Genomic DNA, 16,740 nt, shown 5'->3' on the forward strand with positions numbered 1-16,740 from the left:
TGTCGCGGGCGTGTACGTAGAAGAATATTATTACTATTTTTAGAAGTTGTTACAGTGCCCCCTATGCGTTGCCGTATGCAGGAATGCTGCAGCTCTGTGATGGGCCCATTACGGGTACCTAAGGTAGTGTGAGGTACTTTCGAACCATATCACATGTACGTACTTCCGTACCTTAGTGTACACGAGCTTGTCAGTGTCGTCATCGTACTTTCCTCTCTACGTGTACACGTGTACCTCCAAGCGAGCCCAAAGCTGCATCCATCGCCCCGCCCAATAATCACTTTCCTATGAACAAGAATAAATCCACCTAAAGACCTTAATCCGGTCCAAATACACACAAACCACAACTACGCCTTCGGTACATTACGCTCGAGAACAGCAGGCTCGGCATAATGGACTCCCCCGAGATACCCAAGATCGACAACGAGAAGCTCAAAAAGCAGTTCGATGTTTCCCATTTCGACCTCAACGCCGTCCTGCGGGGCATTCAGTTGACTCTCGTCGGAGGTCTGCACGTATTCCGACTGCCCCCGTCATGAGAGCTTCACGCTGACCGGTGTGGGTGGATGGTATTCCGTCCGTACTTGCATTGCAGCCCACCGAGCCCTCCAGAATCCGGCATTGTTTACCTCGGAAATCTACAAACAGGCCGTCGCCGCCGTCATCGCCGGCCTGGCCATTCGACTGATCGTGGCCATCCCCGTACGAATCCCTTCCCAATAGCAACTGAGAATACACTGCGAAGTCACTGTGGTGACTGCCAATACGGAGTGTGGCAGCTGAAAGACGTCCATCGACTACTGACTGATGCGTTCGTTCTCTCAACCAGGTCACCGGCGTTCGAGTGCTTTTATGGTTTCTCTCCTTCGTGTTTCGCCTCGACTCGGTTACGTGGGATGATGGTATCGTCGGAGGGCTCAATTTCATCGAGGAATATGTGCTTCAGGTTCCGTTCTTCCTGATGGCGCTGATGCGTTATATCACGCCAACGCTCGACAACATGTACGATGCCGACTTCCCTTTGCCTAACTTTCTGGTGGTTCTTGGGCGCACCAAGGTCACGCGGATTGCTGATCGCCAAGGTTTTCTCCAGGTTCATGGACTCGCTGCGGTGGGTCGACTTGACGTACGTCCGGAAACACAAGCAGGACGACCCCGACTCGCTGAGGGACATGTACTACCCCAACCTAAAGATGTACAAGCCCGCCGACGGCAGCACCCATTCCACCAGCACGGCCGAGGCCGTATCCGTGTTCCTGCTCCGGTTCGCGCGCAAGGGCGCCATCTCGCTCGCCGTCTTCGCCCTCTCGTATCTCCCCGTCGTCGGCCGCTTCGTCCTCCCCGCGGCCAGCTTCTACACCTTACACAAAGCCGTCGGGCTCGGGCCGGCGTCGGTGATCTTCGGGACCGGCGTCTTCCTCCCGCGGCGCTATCTCGTCATCTTCCTCCAGAGCTACTTCGCCTCCCGGACACTGATGCGCGAGCTCCTCGAGCCATACTTCTCCCGGGTCCGGTTCACCAAGGAGCAGAAGAAGAAGTGGTTCCGCAGCCGCGAGGGTCTCCTGTTTGGGTTCGCCATTGGGTTCTACGTCCTCGTCAGGATCCCCCTGGTCGGCGTCTTGGTGTACGGCATCGCCGAGGCTTCGACCGCCTACCTCATCACCAAGATCACCGACCCGCCTCCGCCTCCCCGTGAGGCGGCCGAGTTCGCGGCCAGTCAGCAAGAGTGGAGGAACAAGCACGAGTTTTTGAGCCTCTCGCTGGACAGCCTGGACTCTATCCACAGGATATCTCGTCCGAACAAGCCGCAGCTGGTAACCGACAACCCCTCGACTTTACTGTCGGCGGAAAAGTCGGAGTGAGATGCAGGACGATAGTATCTGCGCGAGGCAACGAGAGTTTTTTTCTTCTTTTCTTTTCTTTTCTTTTTCTTTTTCTTTTTTTTCGGCAGTGGAAAACGAAACCAATCCAATATTTCCCACCAGAGGTCACCCAACCACCCACTCGTCCGTCGTGACAGCATTAACAACATAATTAGACGAATGTCTCGGAGCTTTATCGCTTATCGCCTATCGAACTCGTACCTTACTAATGGAACGAAACCAAACCCCGCGGAGCAAGCACGCGGCTTCAAATGCCGAGTCAAAAACCATTCAGTCTTCCCTTTTTTTTTTTTGAATGATTTAATTACGTACCGTAACTGATATGGGCACATGCCATTCATGCAAACGTCAAGCCATCCCCTAGTGCATGTACCTTTGGAGTGAGTGTCCTTATCGACACACTAGCCTCCGTCTACCCGGGGGATGCTCTGTTCCGTATTCCCGGGACCAACCGGGACGAACCCAGTGCGTGTGTCACGGTATTGAGACCAAACCAATGCAGGCCGGCCTCGGAGACAGGTACCTCAATATGGATGGAACTTTCCATTGATAAGCTTTCTGGGAGCTACCGTTGATGACATCCGCGTCATCCACGTGCACGTCCAATTATACCATGCATTCCTATCGCATGACACTTGCTCTTGAGTCGACAACCCCCATTCACGCTGCAAGACTTGCGCCGCTTTTCCTGGATATGGGCAGTGCTGTTGTAAGGCGGGGTAGCTTCTTGGTATCATGTCGACCATGTGCATCATCGTCTACCAAGCCTAAGGTATATAACAGAAGGGATGGACGGGGCTTCATGTTGCATTTGAACCAGAAAAAGACCTTGTATAACCAACAGTCGTTCTTTATATCATATACCACTCCTTTCTGGAAGCCAAACAGCAGTGTCAGCCCTTGAGCTCTCCGAGTCCCCTTACTTGTCTTCTCCTCAATTCAGTCTCGTTGCTTCGCCGTCTGCATCATGGGCAAAACCGCGATCCGCACCGTCAACAAAGTCAGCTTCGATGAGCCAGCCTCGGAGCAATCATGTCTACATGTAAGTGCCGACCAACAGGAGGGTACTGTGCATACAACACTCCGCTGACAGAAAGATCTTAATAGAATCGATGGCATCCTGACAGTAAGTCGACCTAGTCGAGCCTTTTAACCGCGATCTGGGGTAACGGCATCGAAAACTAACCATCCACACAGTTCCCGCCGCTGGGGCAATCAAAGACGGCGAAACCGTCAAGATAGAATGCCTCGACTGGTACGCTGCCATGCGTTTCCTTTACTCTTTTCCCCGTCTTTCCCATCTTTCCTTTGAGAACTCCCCCTCTGACACTTTTGCTCCTTTCTTAACAGGACCGGTGGCCAAATTGGCAATAATGACTCGGCCGACGACATCGTCAACGTCGACCTTACCAGAGTGCACTATCTCAGCGGTCCCTTCGAGGTGGAGGGCGCACAGCCGGGCGATCTGCTCCTCGTCGAGATCATGGACGTCCAGCCCTTCGAGGACCGGCCTTGGGGTTTCACCGGCATCTTTGACCGGAACAATGGCGGAGGTTTCCTCGATGAGATTTACCCCAATGCGTACGTTCTTCCTTTTTCGTCCCCCTGCAAAGGACAAAACTGACAGCCCCCGCCGCAGAGCCAAGGCCATCTGGGACTTCGAAGGCATCTTCTGCACATCCCGCCACATCCCCGGCGTCAAGTTCAGCGGCCTCATCCACCCGGGCATTCTCGGCTGCGCCCCCTCCGCCGAGGTCCTCGACACGTGGAACAAGCGCGAGGGAGAACTCATCGCCGCCAACAAGCTCGAGCGCGTCGTGGCGCTGCCCCCCGAGCCCCAGAGCGTCCATGCCGGCTGCGCCGATGCTGCGACGAAGGAGAAGGTCGGGAAGGAAGGTGCCAGGACTATTCCTGGCCGGCCCGAACATGGTGGGAACTGCGAGTACGTCCGTCCCGATGATGAGATTATGATCTGTGACTTTTGCGTTTCTTCCAAGTTCTCCCCGAGTGTGGGCTGACGGGGGACGTAACGGACAGTATCAAGAACTTGAGCCGGGGTAGCAAAGTCTATCTTCCCGTCCACGTTCCCGGCGCGAAGTTTAGCGTCGGAGACTTGCATTTTTCGCGTATGTCCCATTTCGTCCCCTTTTCTTTTCTTTTCTTTTTCTTCTTTTTTCCTTTCTTTTCTGTGCCGGGCTACGATGGGCTAATGCGAATATGTCATCCAGAGGGCGATGGTGAAATCTCCTTCTGCGGCGCCATCGAAATGGCCGGCGTCATCACCATCAACTTCAAGGTCATCCGGAACGGCATGGCCGAGCTTGGCCTCAAATCCCCCATCTACATCCCCGGCCCCGTCGAACCGCAATTCGGACCCGGCCGGTACATCTACTTCGAGGGCTTCTCCGTCGACGAACACGGAAAGCAGCACTACATGGACGTCGCGGTAGCCTACCGCCAGACCACTCTCCGTATGTGAAACCCCCAGCCCCCGCTTCCAACTTATAGCAGGTACCATTGCTGACTGACCACGGCTGCTTGCCCGGGCGCACCTCACCTCAGGCTGCATCGAGTACCTCCGCCGTTTCGGCTACAACGACTACCAGATCTACCTCCTCCTCTCTTGCGCCCCCGTCCAGGGCCACGTCGCCGGTATAGTCGACATCCCGAATGCCTGCACGACGCTGGGCCTGCCGATGGACATCTTCGACTTTGACATCTCCCCCGCCGCCGCCGCCTCGGTGACCAAGCGCGATCTCGGTGGCTGCACGTTCCCGACCGGCGTCGCTGAGGGGAAGGTCGAGGCGGGCGGGGCCAACAGCGAGATTAGCTTCGGGGGTGGTTTGACATATAAGAGTGACAAGTAGATGCAGATAGATATGTATGTATGAATTTGTCCTATGCACAAGTCCGCGAATGCTGTGCTCCTGTTTGCAGAGTGGAAAGGAAGAAGAAACGAAGATAAAACGAAGATAAAAACGAACAATGAAAGTAAACGAGCGCCCCGAGGCGACTCTCATCTCGTGATCATGGGTCCTCGTCACCTCTTTTGCCTCATTCAAAACATCAAAAATCCGGAATCACAGAAAGCGAACTGTGTCCCATATCGCTTGTGTGCTTCTTCGCCTCCCTTTCCCCGCTTCCGAGCCAATCGCATCCAGGGGCATTGCATTTCAGCAAAGCGTTGTCCTCAATCTCGGACAGTGACGCGTGGCCCGTCTGTTCGGCATGCAGGCGGCCAGCGCGCTCACCACTCCCCATCCAGTCACACCCGGGCGCCTCACACCGCAACAAGATCTCGGAAGGGTCCGTGTAGTAGTGCATCTTGTTCAGCTCCGCGACAAGCTGCTGCGTCACGGCGAGGACCTCATCGTCGTCCGTGGGCCACATCGTCTGGTCCAGCTCCGGGGGCAAGTCCGAGTGCGTGTAGGGCGGCTCGGACGGACTCAGCGCGACGCGGTCGTAGTGGATGCCCGAATAGACCAGGAGGCAGCGCGTGGCCTTGTTCTCGCCGAATGGGAGGAGCGTCTGGCCCTTGACGTCGAAGGTGCAGATTTCCACGTCGAAGAGGTCGGAGAAGATGGCCAGCTCGATGGCGCCGCCCCAGCGGTCGCGGCCTTGGATGGCGCGCGCGTAGTCGTGCGGCGGCATGGCGAGAACGGCGGCGTTGTACTCCGCCGGGTGGGCGAGGATGTAGTCGGCGACCATTTTGCGGAGCTCCGGGGCCGGCAGCTGGCGGGGTAGGGCGCCGCCGAAGGCTGTGAAGAGGCAGCTGTTGTCATCGGGCATGACGCGAAGTACTAGAACACGGTTGTGATTAGCCATGTGTTGGAGAAATGGGCCCCGGGCGAAAGCGGTCTTCTCGTATGGTGTTTGCTTACGGAGCGTGCCCTGGCGATCCGGCCAAGGAATACTGACACCCTCGGGACCTTTAGTCGGCGGGGTCGGGGCGGAGAGGAAAGAAGACGTGTCGCGCTTCAAGCTCAACCCGCTGAGAGACGCTGATGATGCGGGCGCTTCGGCGGCCGGTGGCGCCGTGGTCTCGTTGGGAACTATAGTGAACGTCTCACCGTTGAGACCGAGCGACTTTGCGGACTCGGCCTTGTGAGAGGCATCGAGGGTTTTCAAGGGCCAGCCATACTTGAGGGTGAAATCGCCGATGCCAGACTTGGCTCGAATCTCGTCGAAGATCTGGGCGACGGTGGCGGCGTCGTCGAGAGAGAGAACTCCTGTGCCGGCAGGGCCTTTATACCGCGCTCTCATGCTGGGCCGACCTCAGGCGACTACCAGGTAAGGTACGGAGTAGGTACCCCTCGCTGTAGTTTCGGCGCTGTAATTGATCTCGGCGTGAAGAGCGGTTTAGAAGAAGAAGAAGCGAACAAGCAAGGCAAAAATATATGAAAATGGTTACGGCATCACAGTATCTCCATCACTCATAATGCATGCATCTGTACGGGTATGGAGTTGTATGGAGTCATTAAGTAAGGTACTCTACCTACCTAAGTTATTGAGCGCGAAGTACCTAGGTCAGGCGACGGGAACAGCGACTTGATGCGACGACTTCCACGGGAAACGTTGAACGAAGTACAGAGTACGAACCGAAGTACACGATTACTCCGCACGAGTGGATGTTGTTTGGTGGACCTCCTCGGCAGATCTCCGGTACCGGATACCGGATTCGGACAGCGGGCGGCACCAGCTGGTAACACAAGTCCAGCCACTGTAATTTATCCGTGCACCAAGCGCAAATGGAATTGGAAGGCGCATCACGCGCTGCATGGGAAGGACGTCCAAAGAGTGAACAGTTTAACTCGCTTTTAGTATTGATTCTCACGACATTAATTCGTATATATCCCTCGGACAGTTCGCCCTGCCAGTGTACTTTCGACTTCATATCGGTTCCAACTCCCGCTCACGGCTGCCTTCTCTCGGCTTTGCACCTCGGTTTCTTTACCACCGTCAAGCATGGCTGGGACGCGCCGTAGCGCGGGCCAGGTCCGGGATTCTATCGAGGCCAAGATCGACAAGAACGAAGATGTAGAGATGGAAGACCGCGGCGACGATCAAGAGGAGGATGCCGATGGAGAGCCTGACCTCGAAGCTGATGCGGATGCGGATGCGGATGCGGATGCTGATGCTGATGAGGACGCCGATGCCGACGCCGACGCCGACGCCGACGCCGACGCCGACGCCGACGCCGACGCCGACGCCGACGCCGATGCAGATGCCGACGGTGAACCTGACGACGACGAAGAAGAGGACTTCGACCCTCGAAACTGGCTGGCCCACATCGACAAACTCCAGAAGTACCTGTCCAGTTATCAAGAAGAGTATGTTGCGATGGCGTGGCCCGCCCCCTTTCATAGCGGTCGCGAAGGGTGCGCTAACTGACCCATGACTTGTTCTCCGTCTAGCGGCGAGGAAGTGGCGGCTGGCTTTCAGCGAATACCCAACAAGCGCGTGCTCCCTGATTATTTTACCGTTATCCAGAACCCTGTCGCATTTAGCACAATTCGGGTATGCTCATGCTTAATTCTCACACCTTTCCCTCCCTCTCTCGTTATCCGACATGGCAATTGCCGGCTCGCAAAACAACTGACCTCTTTTGTAGTTCAAACTGCAGAAGAAACAGTACACTCGGTTCGCCGAATTCGTCCGAGACGTCGCCCTCATCTGCCACAACGCCCAGGTGTATAACCGTCCGTCCGCGCCAATATTCGGCGCCGCTGTGCGGCTGCGCGAGATCTTTGTGGAAGAACTGAAGAAACTGGTGGCCAAGGGCGTCATCAAAGCCGAAGAAGCCGAGTTGCCCTACCTAGGCGAGCTACCCCCAGCGGACGAGTCACCGGAGCCGGAAGAAGGGGACGGAGAAGAAGGGGACGAAGAAGAGGGGGAGGAAGGGGAAGGGGACGAAGAAGAAGAGGACGACGACGACTCGGACGACGACGGTCCTCGTCATCGAGGGCGGCGGGGCAGGCGGAGATGGCGACGAACCGGCGACGACGGCGGCAGGGACGAAGACGGAACCAAAAGGAGAGGCCGGCCCCCCCGGGTCCTGACCCCCACCGAGGCGCGCATCCAAGCGTTACTGCGAGGTCTCCGGAGGTCGAAGGACGAGGACGGCGACCCTCTCATCCTGCCGTTCGAGAAGCTGCCCGACAAGCAGCAGCTTCCGGACTACTACGAGGTCATCGCCAGCCCGATCGCTCTCGACTTCATCAAGAAGAAGGCCAAGCGGAAGAAATACCAGAGCGTCGAGCAGGTGCTGCGCGACCTGGACCTCATGTTCCACAATGCGCAGACGTACAACGAGGACGGTAGCGACATCTTTGAGGCGGCTGTGGAGCTGCAGAAGCAGGCGCACGCGCTGGCGGCGCAGGAGAAGGCGCGCCCCGATGACGAGTTTCGGGACGATGCTGGTAAACTGCCCCTATCTGCGATAGAGTATAACGGGGAGACCTGGCGAGTTGGTACGTTTCTTCCCCTACATACATACGATACCTTTACGATAGACAGATGCTGACGATGCTGACACGCGAACCCGACAGGCGATTGGGCCCACATCAAGAACCCCAACGACCCGAGCAAGCCCATCGTGGCGCAGATCTTCCGGACGTGGCAAGACGGGTCGGGCCAGCGGTGGATCAACGCGTGCTGGTACTACCGGCCGGAGCAGACGGTGCATCGGTTCGACAAGCACTTCTTCGAGCACGAGGTGGCCAAGACGGGGCAGTACCGCGACCACCAGATCGAGGAGGTGGTGGGGCGGTGCTTCGTCATGTTCGTGACGCGGTTCCCCAAGGGGCGGCCGCGGGGCTTCCCGGCGGGCAACAAGGGGGTGTACGTGTGCGAGGCGCGGTACAACGAGGAGCGGTGCCGGTTCAACAAGATCAAGACGTGGGCGGTGTGCATGCCGGACGAGCTGCGCGACCGCGACTACGAGATGGACCTGTTCGACCAGCCGCGCAGGATGAGGAAGGTGCCCAGCCCCATCAAGCACCTGCTGCAGCAGGATGCGAAGGAGACCGATCCGCTGCCTAGGCCGACTTGGGGGCATCCGAATGCGCCGCCCATCATTGGCGCGGTGCATCGCCGGCCTCGTGAAGCCAATGTAAGTACAAAGAAACGTTCATCGAGCTTTTGTTTCCCCCCTGCCGTAGCATGCACATGTCCTATTTCATCTCCTTTCTTCCACCCCTGACGTGGATGGACGGGGGCCTCATCGAGTCCCGTCACTACGGGCTTACCTATCGTATGCCACGACTTTGGAAAGCCTTCCGTTTGAGAGTTTTCGGTTGTGTTGGCCGGCCAAAATCTCGCCTTGCTCCTGTGTGCAAGTGCGCACTGGTCGCTCGTAGGAAAGGAAAAGGAAAAGAAGAAGAAAAGAAGGAAAAACCATTTGTTTCCCCTTATTCGTTCAACACACCCCTACCCCTGCACTTCAAAACTTTCCGAGTTCATTTGCTGCTAGGCAGCTCGTTCATCTGCCCAACTTTCCTTCTTTCGTCTACCTCATCCGTCGAGTTGCACTGCCTCTCTGCCTTATACATTGGACGTCCAAAGAAAATACCTTAGGTGCAGTCCCCAGGAGTTCTCGACAAACACTCAACTTCCTCTTACCCTCATCATCCACCCTCTTCAAAATCTTATCCGTCCTATCGTCTTTCTTCTGTCCCCCCTACACTCCCAACCCTCCCATTCATTGCATGCAATCGGGCTTCCAGGTCCTCGTCTTCTTTATTGCTCTGTTCTCTTCCAATTCCCCTCTTTTTTATTTTCATTCTCTCTCATCTGCCCGATCCCTTTTGGTGTCCAACTACTGACATGAATATGTGAGCAAGGACTCCCCTCCACCCGAGGCAGCTCCGACACCAGCTCCAGCTTTCTCTTTCCCTACGGGGCAAGCGCACTTTTCGCCCAACGTGCAACGAGGTCCCGCGATGGCCCATCCGCCGCCTCGGCAAATGAGCGCGGGCGGGGTCATGGCGAACTCGGCTACACCATACAACATGGCAGCGGCAGCGGCAGCGCAAATTGCATCGCCGTCGCCAGCTCCGTATCCTGTGCACTACGGTCCTCCGCAACAATACCCTGCAGGGTCGCCCGTGGCCCCTACCCATAGCCCGATTCCCAATCACCACGTGGCGCCGGTGCCGGTGCCGATGGGGCCGACGGGGCCGACGGGGCCGACCGTTCCACATCAATCGCCGCACCGCCAGGCGGCGGTCCGCCCCATGTATCCACAACAGCACCCCCAGCAGCCCCAGCAGCCCCAGCACCAGCATCCGCATCATGTCCACTCTCAGCACGTCCAGCATTTGCAAGTGCCCCCACCGCAGCAGGGATACCACCAGCCAAGCTACCACCATCAGCAGCATCCCGGTCAGCCTCCACTCCATCCCCAACCACACACACCTTCCTTTGACCATCAACAACACCACCCCCAACGCATGCCCGTGCCCATGCCAATGCAAATGCCCATGCCCATGCCCATGCCCATGCCGGTGCACATGCAAAACCTACAGAACCGCTCCCCAATGGCCCCGACCCCGGGCAACGCAACAATGCCGCCGCAGGCAGCCAACTACGGCTACGACGCCACGGCGCGGTCGGCCGACGTCTACACGCTGCCGGACCAGCTCAACGACGCGCTGCCGGACGAGCTCCGCAAGCAGTACAGCTGCGACGGCGCGGGCAAGCTCCTGTTCTTCACGGCGCCGCCCTACGAGACGGCGCACCGCGGCATCGCGCCCGACAGCTACGGGCTGGGCCACAGCGCGCGCTACCTGGCGGGGCGGGAGGCGTGGCTGGCGGAGCGCGACCGGAAGCGCAAGGCGCGGGACGAGGCGCGGGCCGAGGCGCAGCAGAAACGCGCGGCGGTCGAGAGGGAGGAGCGCGCCGACGCGCGGGCGCGGGCGCGGGCGCTCGACCGGGCGACCGACGCCGTGGCGAATTGGCTGACGGCTTATAATGAGGAGACGAAACACATCACGACGATCACGGATGGGGAAGGATTGGGCGGTGCTGCTGCGGCGGCGGCGGAGGTCGAGAATGGTGTTGTCAAAGCACAGGTGGCCTAGATGGGCTGGCCGCAGCATCTCATCCTGGTCTCAAATTTTGTATTTTTTTTTCATCCTCATTCTCATCTTCCTTTTTCACCACCACCCAACTTCTCGACGACCTTAATTGGGCACACGGCTCAACTATCCTACCTTTACCTTTTTTTTTTTCAGTTTTTCAGTTTTTGTTTCAGCCAAGGCTTTAACGAGGTGTGCGACGTGGGGACGCAGTGTCATGGAATTTAGGTTCTGCGAGCCCCAAGAGACGAGGCATGGAGGCATTGTCGCCTAATTCTACTGGGCTTCCCTTTTTTGTGTTGCCGCCGTTGTGCTTCTTTCTTTCTTTCTTTCTTTCTTTCTTTCTTTCTTTCTTTCTTTCTTTCTTTCTTTCTTTCTTTCTTTCTTTCTTTCTTTCTTTCTTTCTTTCTTTCTTTCTTTCTTTCTTTCTTCTTCCTTTCTCCTTCTTCCTTTCTCCCCTACCATATCTTTAGTGCGGTTTTGTCTTTTCCTTCACCGGAAACATTTGCCTTGTGGCGATAGTTACCAAAAGGTGGGGTGGAGAGAGAGATAACAGGGCCAATACGGGACTACAACGTATTCTGGGATTACAGCAACAGGTCGGACGGCTTTTTCTCGGCCTAAGGAATCCGACTGAGGGCCTTTGCGCTAGATACAAAGGCGAGATAATTCACAATACGGGGTTGTTTGCTTTTCTTTTTTTCTTCTTCTTTTTCATCCTTTTTTTTCTTTCTTCCCCGGCATGGTGGGACACTGTTTTCACCTCGTTGATGGGCAGTTGGGAGTTTTAAGACGTTGTAAATGACAGAGCGAAGGGAATACCTAGGGAACTGACAATGGACTTGAGAAAAGAACAGGAAGGAAAATATAAAAAGAATCATCCATCACCGACTCACCGACTCACCGACTCACCGACTCACCGAGTCCTGGTACTGACTGTGTGGTACCCTCGATGAAGGGTCAGGAAAGGCTTCGTTCGCTTTAAGTACATAATTTACACGAGATGGCATGTGCGGTGGTTTTTGAGGGAGCGTTGTAAAAGTTTTGACATGTTCGAGGTAATTGATACAGGATATAATCCATCAATCTTGCGCTATTTGCGTTTGTTCTGTTCGTATCGCGCTTTAGATGCCCGCTTTTAACACCTTCAGGGTCTCTCTTTTTTACTAAGGTATATACCTTACCATAGGTAGTTAGAGCTACTTCGGAGACTACTCTGCCCGTATATTATAACAGCCGATGTGAAGTTGGCCTATAATAACTAATTAGTAAGGTACCTAGGTATACGATTTATTAGGCTTCAGCAATGGCTTTTGTTCGAGTCGCGTGCTTTGTACGTAGTAAGGTAGCCTCGCAGCATCACGTGTCAAGGGTCAGCGGCTACCTTATTAAGCAATCAATATACGGGTACGGAGTACCTGGTGACTCAGGCTGGCTTTGGTTCCGTTCCCGACGTCGCCACTTCGCCTTCCCAATGTAGATCTCCAGCCTCACGTACCTGCCCACCAACCTCCTCTCCTGCCTTCATTCGATATTATCACCTGCAACATCTGACGTGCTTTCCTTGACGTGCTTTCCTCTGAACGATATTACCAAGGTCCTTCTCTTGCACTTCCACGCCTGTGATATCTAATCACCCACCATTGTTCTTCCCAATCATCTCTTCATCTCTGCCTCCTCTTCATCAGCTAGTCAACTTCACTCCTCTCTCTTTTATTCTCAACTATTCGACATTCGTATAAGAGGCCAAGCTGCGGATAACATTCTAGGACATATCTTTCTTCAGCTGGTGTCTTCGTTGTCCTCGGTGGCTGGCCTCGCAAGTGTCGCAAGCCTCTCGAGTTTGTCAAGTTTCTCCAGTTTCTCCTAGGTGAGTGTCTACCTACGGAGTAGTCCCGCCTCTGCCTCGTACGGCTGCCAGAGGCTTCGTCGTCCCCTTGTTCCTCTCTGGCATTCGAAGTGTAGCCATGCGAGTACGCAGTATGTTTTTCTTCTAACCGCTCTATAGATTCTTGACTCCGGAGTGACGGCCTGCTTGCCTGTCTCGCACACCAGTTGAGAGTTGTGACGAACAACGCCAACATGCGCCGTGGCTTTCATGCTTTCAACCAAGTTCTCAAGCTCCGAGCATCGTCAAGTAGACAACATTGGGCCCCCCTCCCCCCGTATAACCTCTAAGCTTAGTCAAGAAATCTATGCCACTCTCTTTCACCGTATCATAAAGTCTAGAGCCGTTCTCCCATTTCCCCCGTCACCATGGCGCGCTCAACTTCGCCTGCCCGCAAGGTGTCAGGACGCAGACGGCGGTCCCCCAGTCCCAACAGGCGCAAGATCCCTCCGCCCACTCTCCAAGCTCAAAATCAGCTGGGCAACTTCACCAAGCTCTTTGCTCTCCTTTATGCCGACAAGGGCACTTGTCTCCCCCCCCCAGTTGAAGCGTTGTCATCTTCGGCCCACACTCTCTCAGTCCCAGGCCCGCACTCAGTCACCCAACCTCTCGCGTCTGACGGTCTTGCGTTGGGGGGTTTCGAGAGGACCACCGACGTTGCGGGTTTCAACGATCCATTAGCTCTCACATATTATGACGACACTGAGGCATCCACGGAGATCAACAGCACCCGCAGCACCCGCAGCACCCGCAGCACTATAACCAGCAGCAGCATTATCAGCAACATTACCAGCAGTACTATTCCACCCAACAGCATTGCCGATGTCGACATGGTTCGTTACAACCACAAAGGTTGCCCGTCCACCTGGATGGACGGCAAAAGTGCCAACTGGATTCGCACACCTGGTGGTAGCTCGCCTCCTCCTCCTCTTCCTCCTCCTCCTCCTCCTCCTGCAGCCAAGCCTGGAATCCCTCCACAGCATGCACACGACAGTCGCTCCCGTCGATTTGCCATTACTTCGACAAATTGGCGCTCTGCGACTTCGTCTTCGCCTCCCGCAACGTACGGCAGCGGCAGCAGCAGCGGCAGCGACGATTCTGGTCCGGTCTCCCCTGACAAGGAAGCCCGCAAATCCCTCGACGTCGGCCGGCAACTCCTCGCTGAGCTGCTGAGGCCTGCCAACTCCCCGTCGCCATCGCCCCCCCCCTTCTCCGACGGTCTGCCCGCGCCGCCCCCGTGCAAGATGGACATGGCCGAGGACCGAGAGGCAGAGATACGAGGAGTGAAAGCCCGCATCCCCTTTGGCGGGGCGCTTCCTTGCTCGGGGGAGTTCGCCCAGCAGGTCCTCGGGGACTTCCTCCACCACGACATGCAGCTCCGGGAACGGTTCGTCGATGGCCTTCCCGACATCCACGTCTTCATCGATTGGTCCAATATCTCCATCAGCTTGTGGGATACTCTCCGCGTAAAGAGGGGCATCAACAACAACCACCAACGCTTCATGCCCATCAGCTTCGACCGCCTGGTCCACGTCCTCGAGCGGGGCCGATCGACCGCCGTCCGGGAACTGGCCGGAAGCCGCAAGGTAGAACACGCCGGGCACTATTTCAGCGACATGAAGGAAAGAGGCTACAACACCAGCATCCTCCGCCGCGTCCGCGTTCCGTCGCCGCCCTGTTCTCCGCCCGGGAGCAGCGGCTCCCCGACCCTGCCCCCCTCCCCCCGCCAAGCGGCCCTCGACGAGAAGAAGAAGATGGCCGAGCAATGCGTCGACGAAATCCTGCAGCTCAAGATGTCCGACAGCCTGATCCAGGGCGTGAAGACACGCAGCCAGGGCATCATCGTCCTGGCCACCGGGGACGCGAACAAGGCCGAGTTCTCCAAGGGCGGCTTCCTCAGCAAGGTCCAGGACGCCCTCGAACTCGGCTGGATCGTCGAGCTCTACGCCTTCAAACAGCACACGTCGGGCGCCTGGAACAAGGCGGACTTCCAGGCCGCCTGGGAGGGCAAATTCTCCATCCATTACCTGGACGCATACGCGGATCGCCTCATCGATCAGGCCTAGGGGGCCCGACGTACAGCGGTTGGGCGGTCCCGGGTTCGGTTGAGGAACCGGGAACTTCGGCGACTTCACAAACAGTATCACCAAGCCATGCATTCTTGCATTAATGGAGACGAAGTCATCACGGACACTGCCACTGCCACTGCCACTGCCACCACCGTATACTATGAACAGCTGCAACGGTGGGACCAGGAGGAATGGTTCCGTTTCAACTTGATGGCTGGCCGTTTCGACCATTACGTCCCCCAAGGGGTGGCAGACAAAGAGGCCTACCTCCGCCAACGCTTTCAGCGAAGCTGAGATTGTTTTCCCGCTGAAGCTACGACTTTCGACTATCAAGTAGCCTTTAATGTCTGCGTCTCGAAGCCTCGATCACCTCTTATCTTCCTTTACTTTGTGCAACTTTTTTTCTTTTCTTTTTTTTTCTTCTTCTTCACTTTGACGGCGACTTTGAGAAACCTGCGGACCTGTTCCACGAGTCAGCTTTCTCCATTTTCCTCTTTTCCGGACTTCGGGGATGCTCACACTTGTCACTCTTCACAACGGATCTTAAGTGTCGGCTCGGTCAAGATCTTTTGTGCCTTCTTATCTCTTGGGGGTAGGCATTGGCGTCAAATGGCTCCGGCGATTTGGGAATGGGGGCATGTATGGATTGCCTTCTTGGCGTTTTGCTCCCCTTCTCTTGCAGGATGTGTTGGTTTGGCGAAGGGATATGGTTGGTTTTTTCTTTCTTTCTTTTGATTTTTTGTGTGCTCTGGGACGGGTTGCACACAGGCGCTGGGTTAATGATATGGACACGGGCAATGGGACACGATATGGCTGGTAATGAATGGTATTAATTACTCTCTCTCTCTCTCTCTCTCTCTCTCTCTACGTCTGGGGTTGAAAGGGAAGGAAAGACATTATCTTTGCAGAGATGTTCTCGCGAACGGAGGAGTGAGTGTTGACCAACTCTTAATGCAAACCCAGTTGGCACAAAAAGAGACCGCCACAATTAACACTGTGATGTTTCCTTGGTGACAACGTGCCAGAGTGGTTAATGGGTATGACTCGAAATCATATGGCTTCGGCCGCAGAGGTTCGAATCCTCTCGTTGTCGTGTCTTTTTTTTTTCCTTTTTTCCTATTCTTCTTTCTCAAAACGCCCCCTGGCTCTCGTATAAATCTACGACTCTCCCGAAATCCTAGGAAATCCTCATCCACCCCGCACCTGCACATTATTTCTCTCACTGGGTCTTTGCGTTTGTTCCTGATTTCTGCTGTACGGCACTGTGGACACACTGTATTCAATGTATGCAGACTTTGGCAGTCGCTCTAGGCGTCCCTTGTTCTTCTCAGATATGTCCCGATGTTAAATACTAAGGTACTTACTACTCTACTACTACTACTTGCTGAGTACCTTATAGTTCCTTTGGAAACAGGGCGACGTCGTGGATATGTGAATATATATATATAGAGTACAGCTGCACACAGACTTGCGTTTCAAAGGTATCCTCTTCCAAACTCATAAGCGCCCTTGGTCGGTCCCTTATGCATGCATGGATGCTGGTATCTGAAGTCATGGTTCCCGATTCCGTTCCGTTCAAGATGATGCCCGTGCAAAAACAAAACTTCCCTGCCCGGTAGAAAGTCCTGGTTTATGAAAGAAAAAAAAATGGCCTTTCCTTCCGTCTCCCGTCATCCTTTCGAAGAGATGCCAAAGAAAAGAAACGGGAATATTTGAGAAAGAAAAGGGGGAGGGGTAATCGGGTATGTTCGTTCCCATGATCATTAATGAAACAAAACTCGGGGATCCATGTCCGACCGACCTCGGGTCCCCTTTCAGAATGA

General features: G+C 55.5%; 7 protein-coding genes and 1 non-coding gene across 8 annotated transcripts; 7 read left to right on the forward strand and 1 right to left on the reverse strand.

Moving 5' to 3' along the window:
- Positions 1-331: 331 nt before the first annotated feature.
- On the forward strand, positions 332-2,213 carry SODALDRAFT_296225 (transmembrane protein UsgS). The gene is made up of 4 exons (XM_028608797.1): positions 332-507; positions 596-702; positions 830-1,002; positions 1,094-2,213. Exons 1-4 carry the CDS (start codon positions 393-395, stop codon positions 1,860-1,862), a joined length of 1,164 nt encoding a protein of 387 aa, XP_028465692.1. The 5' UTR covers positions 332-392; the 3' UTR covers positions 1,863-2,213.
- A 307-nt stretch (positions 2,214-2,520) lies between these two features.
- Positions 2,521-5,038, forward strand: SODALDRAFT_333652 (formamidase). Its single transcript, XM_028612037.1, has 8 exons — positions 2,521-2,925; positions 2,991-3,009; positions 3,081-3,138; positions 3,234-3,464; positions 3,523-3,825; positions 3,921-4,009; positions 4,112-4,354; positions 4,446-5,038. The coding sequence occupies exons 1-8, from the start codon at positions 2,851-2,853 to the stop codon at positions 4,748-4,750; spliced, it is 1,323 nt and encodes a 440-aa protein (XP_028465693.1). The 5' UTR covers positions 2,521-2,850; the 3' UTR covers positions 4,751-5,038.
- Positions 4,570-6,419, reverse strand: SODALDRAFT_312231 (OTU-domain-containing protein). The gene is made up of 2 exons (XM_028609192.1): positions 5,765-6,419; positions 4,570-5,683 (listed from the first exon to the last, which is right to left on the reverse strand). The coding sequence occupies exons 1-2, from the start codon at positions 6,144-6,146 to the stop codon at positions 4,950-4,952; spliced, it is 1,116 nt and encodes a 371-aa protein (XP_028465694.1). The 5' UTR covers positions 6,147-6,419; the 3' UTR covers positions 4,570-4,949.
- Positions 6,420-6,693: 274 nt separating this feature from the next.
- SODALDRAFT_351089 (Bromodomain-containing protein) lies at positions 6,694-11,245 on the forward strand. Its single transcript, XM_028613515.1, has 5 exons — positions 6,694-7,213; positions 7,298-7,400; positions 7,495-8,353; positions 8,432-8,994; positions 9,725-11,245. Exons 1-5 carry the CDS (start codon positions 6,849-6,851, stop codon positions 10,961-10,963), a joined length of 3,129 nt encoding a protein of 1,042 aa, XP_028465695.1. The 5' UTR covers positions 6,694-6,848; the 3' UTR covers positions 10,964-11,245.
- Positions 11,246-12,266: 1,021 nt separating this feature from the next.
- On the forward strand, positions 12,267-13,101 carry SODALDRAFT_360185 (hypothetical protein; the record flags this gene model as incomplete). Its single annotated transcript, XM_028614239.1, has 5 exons — positions 12,267-12,293; positions 12,441-12,582; positions 12,747-12,830; positions 12,926-12,940; positions 13,016-13,101. 5 exons carry the CDS (start codon positions 12,267-12,269, stop codon positions 13,099-13,101), a joined length of 354 nt encoding a protein of 117 aa, XP_028465696.1.
- On the forward strand, positions 12,804-15,230 carry SODALDRAFT_176447 (hypothetical protein). The gene is made up of 2 exons (XM_028607029.1): positions 12,804-12,830; positions 12,969-15,230. Exon 2 carries the CDS (start codon positions 13,217-13,219, stop codon positions 14,912-14,914), a length of 1,698 nt encoding a protein of 565 aa, XP_028465697.1. The 5' UTR covers positions 12,804-12,830; positions 12,969-13,216; the 3' UTR covers positions 14,915-15,230.
- Positions 15,002-16,536, forward strand: SODALDRAFT_360187 (hypothetical protein; the record flags this gene model as incomplete). Its single annotated transcript, XM_028614240.1, has 9 exons — positions 15,002-15,163; positions 15,367-15,389; positions 15,466-15,488; positions 15,514-15,604; positions 15,686-15,733; positions 15,881-15,913; positions 15,943-16,006; positions 16,099-16,151; positions 16,422-16,536. 9 exons carry the CDS (start codon positions 15,002-15,004, stop codon positions 16,534-16,536), a joined length of 612 nt encoding a protein of 203 aa, XP_028465698.1.
- Positions 15,930-16,010, forward strand: SODALDRAFT_t127. Its single transcript has one exon. It is a non-coding gene; the product is annotated as a tRNA-Ser (tRNA).
- Positions 16,537-16,740: the final 204 nt, after the last annotated feature.

Source organism: Sodiomyces alkalinus (assembly GCF_003711515.1).
Source record: "Sodiomyces alkalinus F11 unplaced genomic scaffold SODALscaffold_6, whole genome shotgun sequence".
NCBI lineage: Eukaryota > Fungi > Ascomycota > Sordariomycetes > Glomerellales > Plectosphaerellaceae > Sodiomyces > Sodiomyces alkalinus.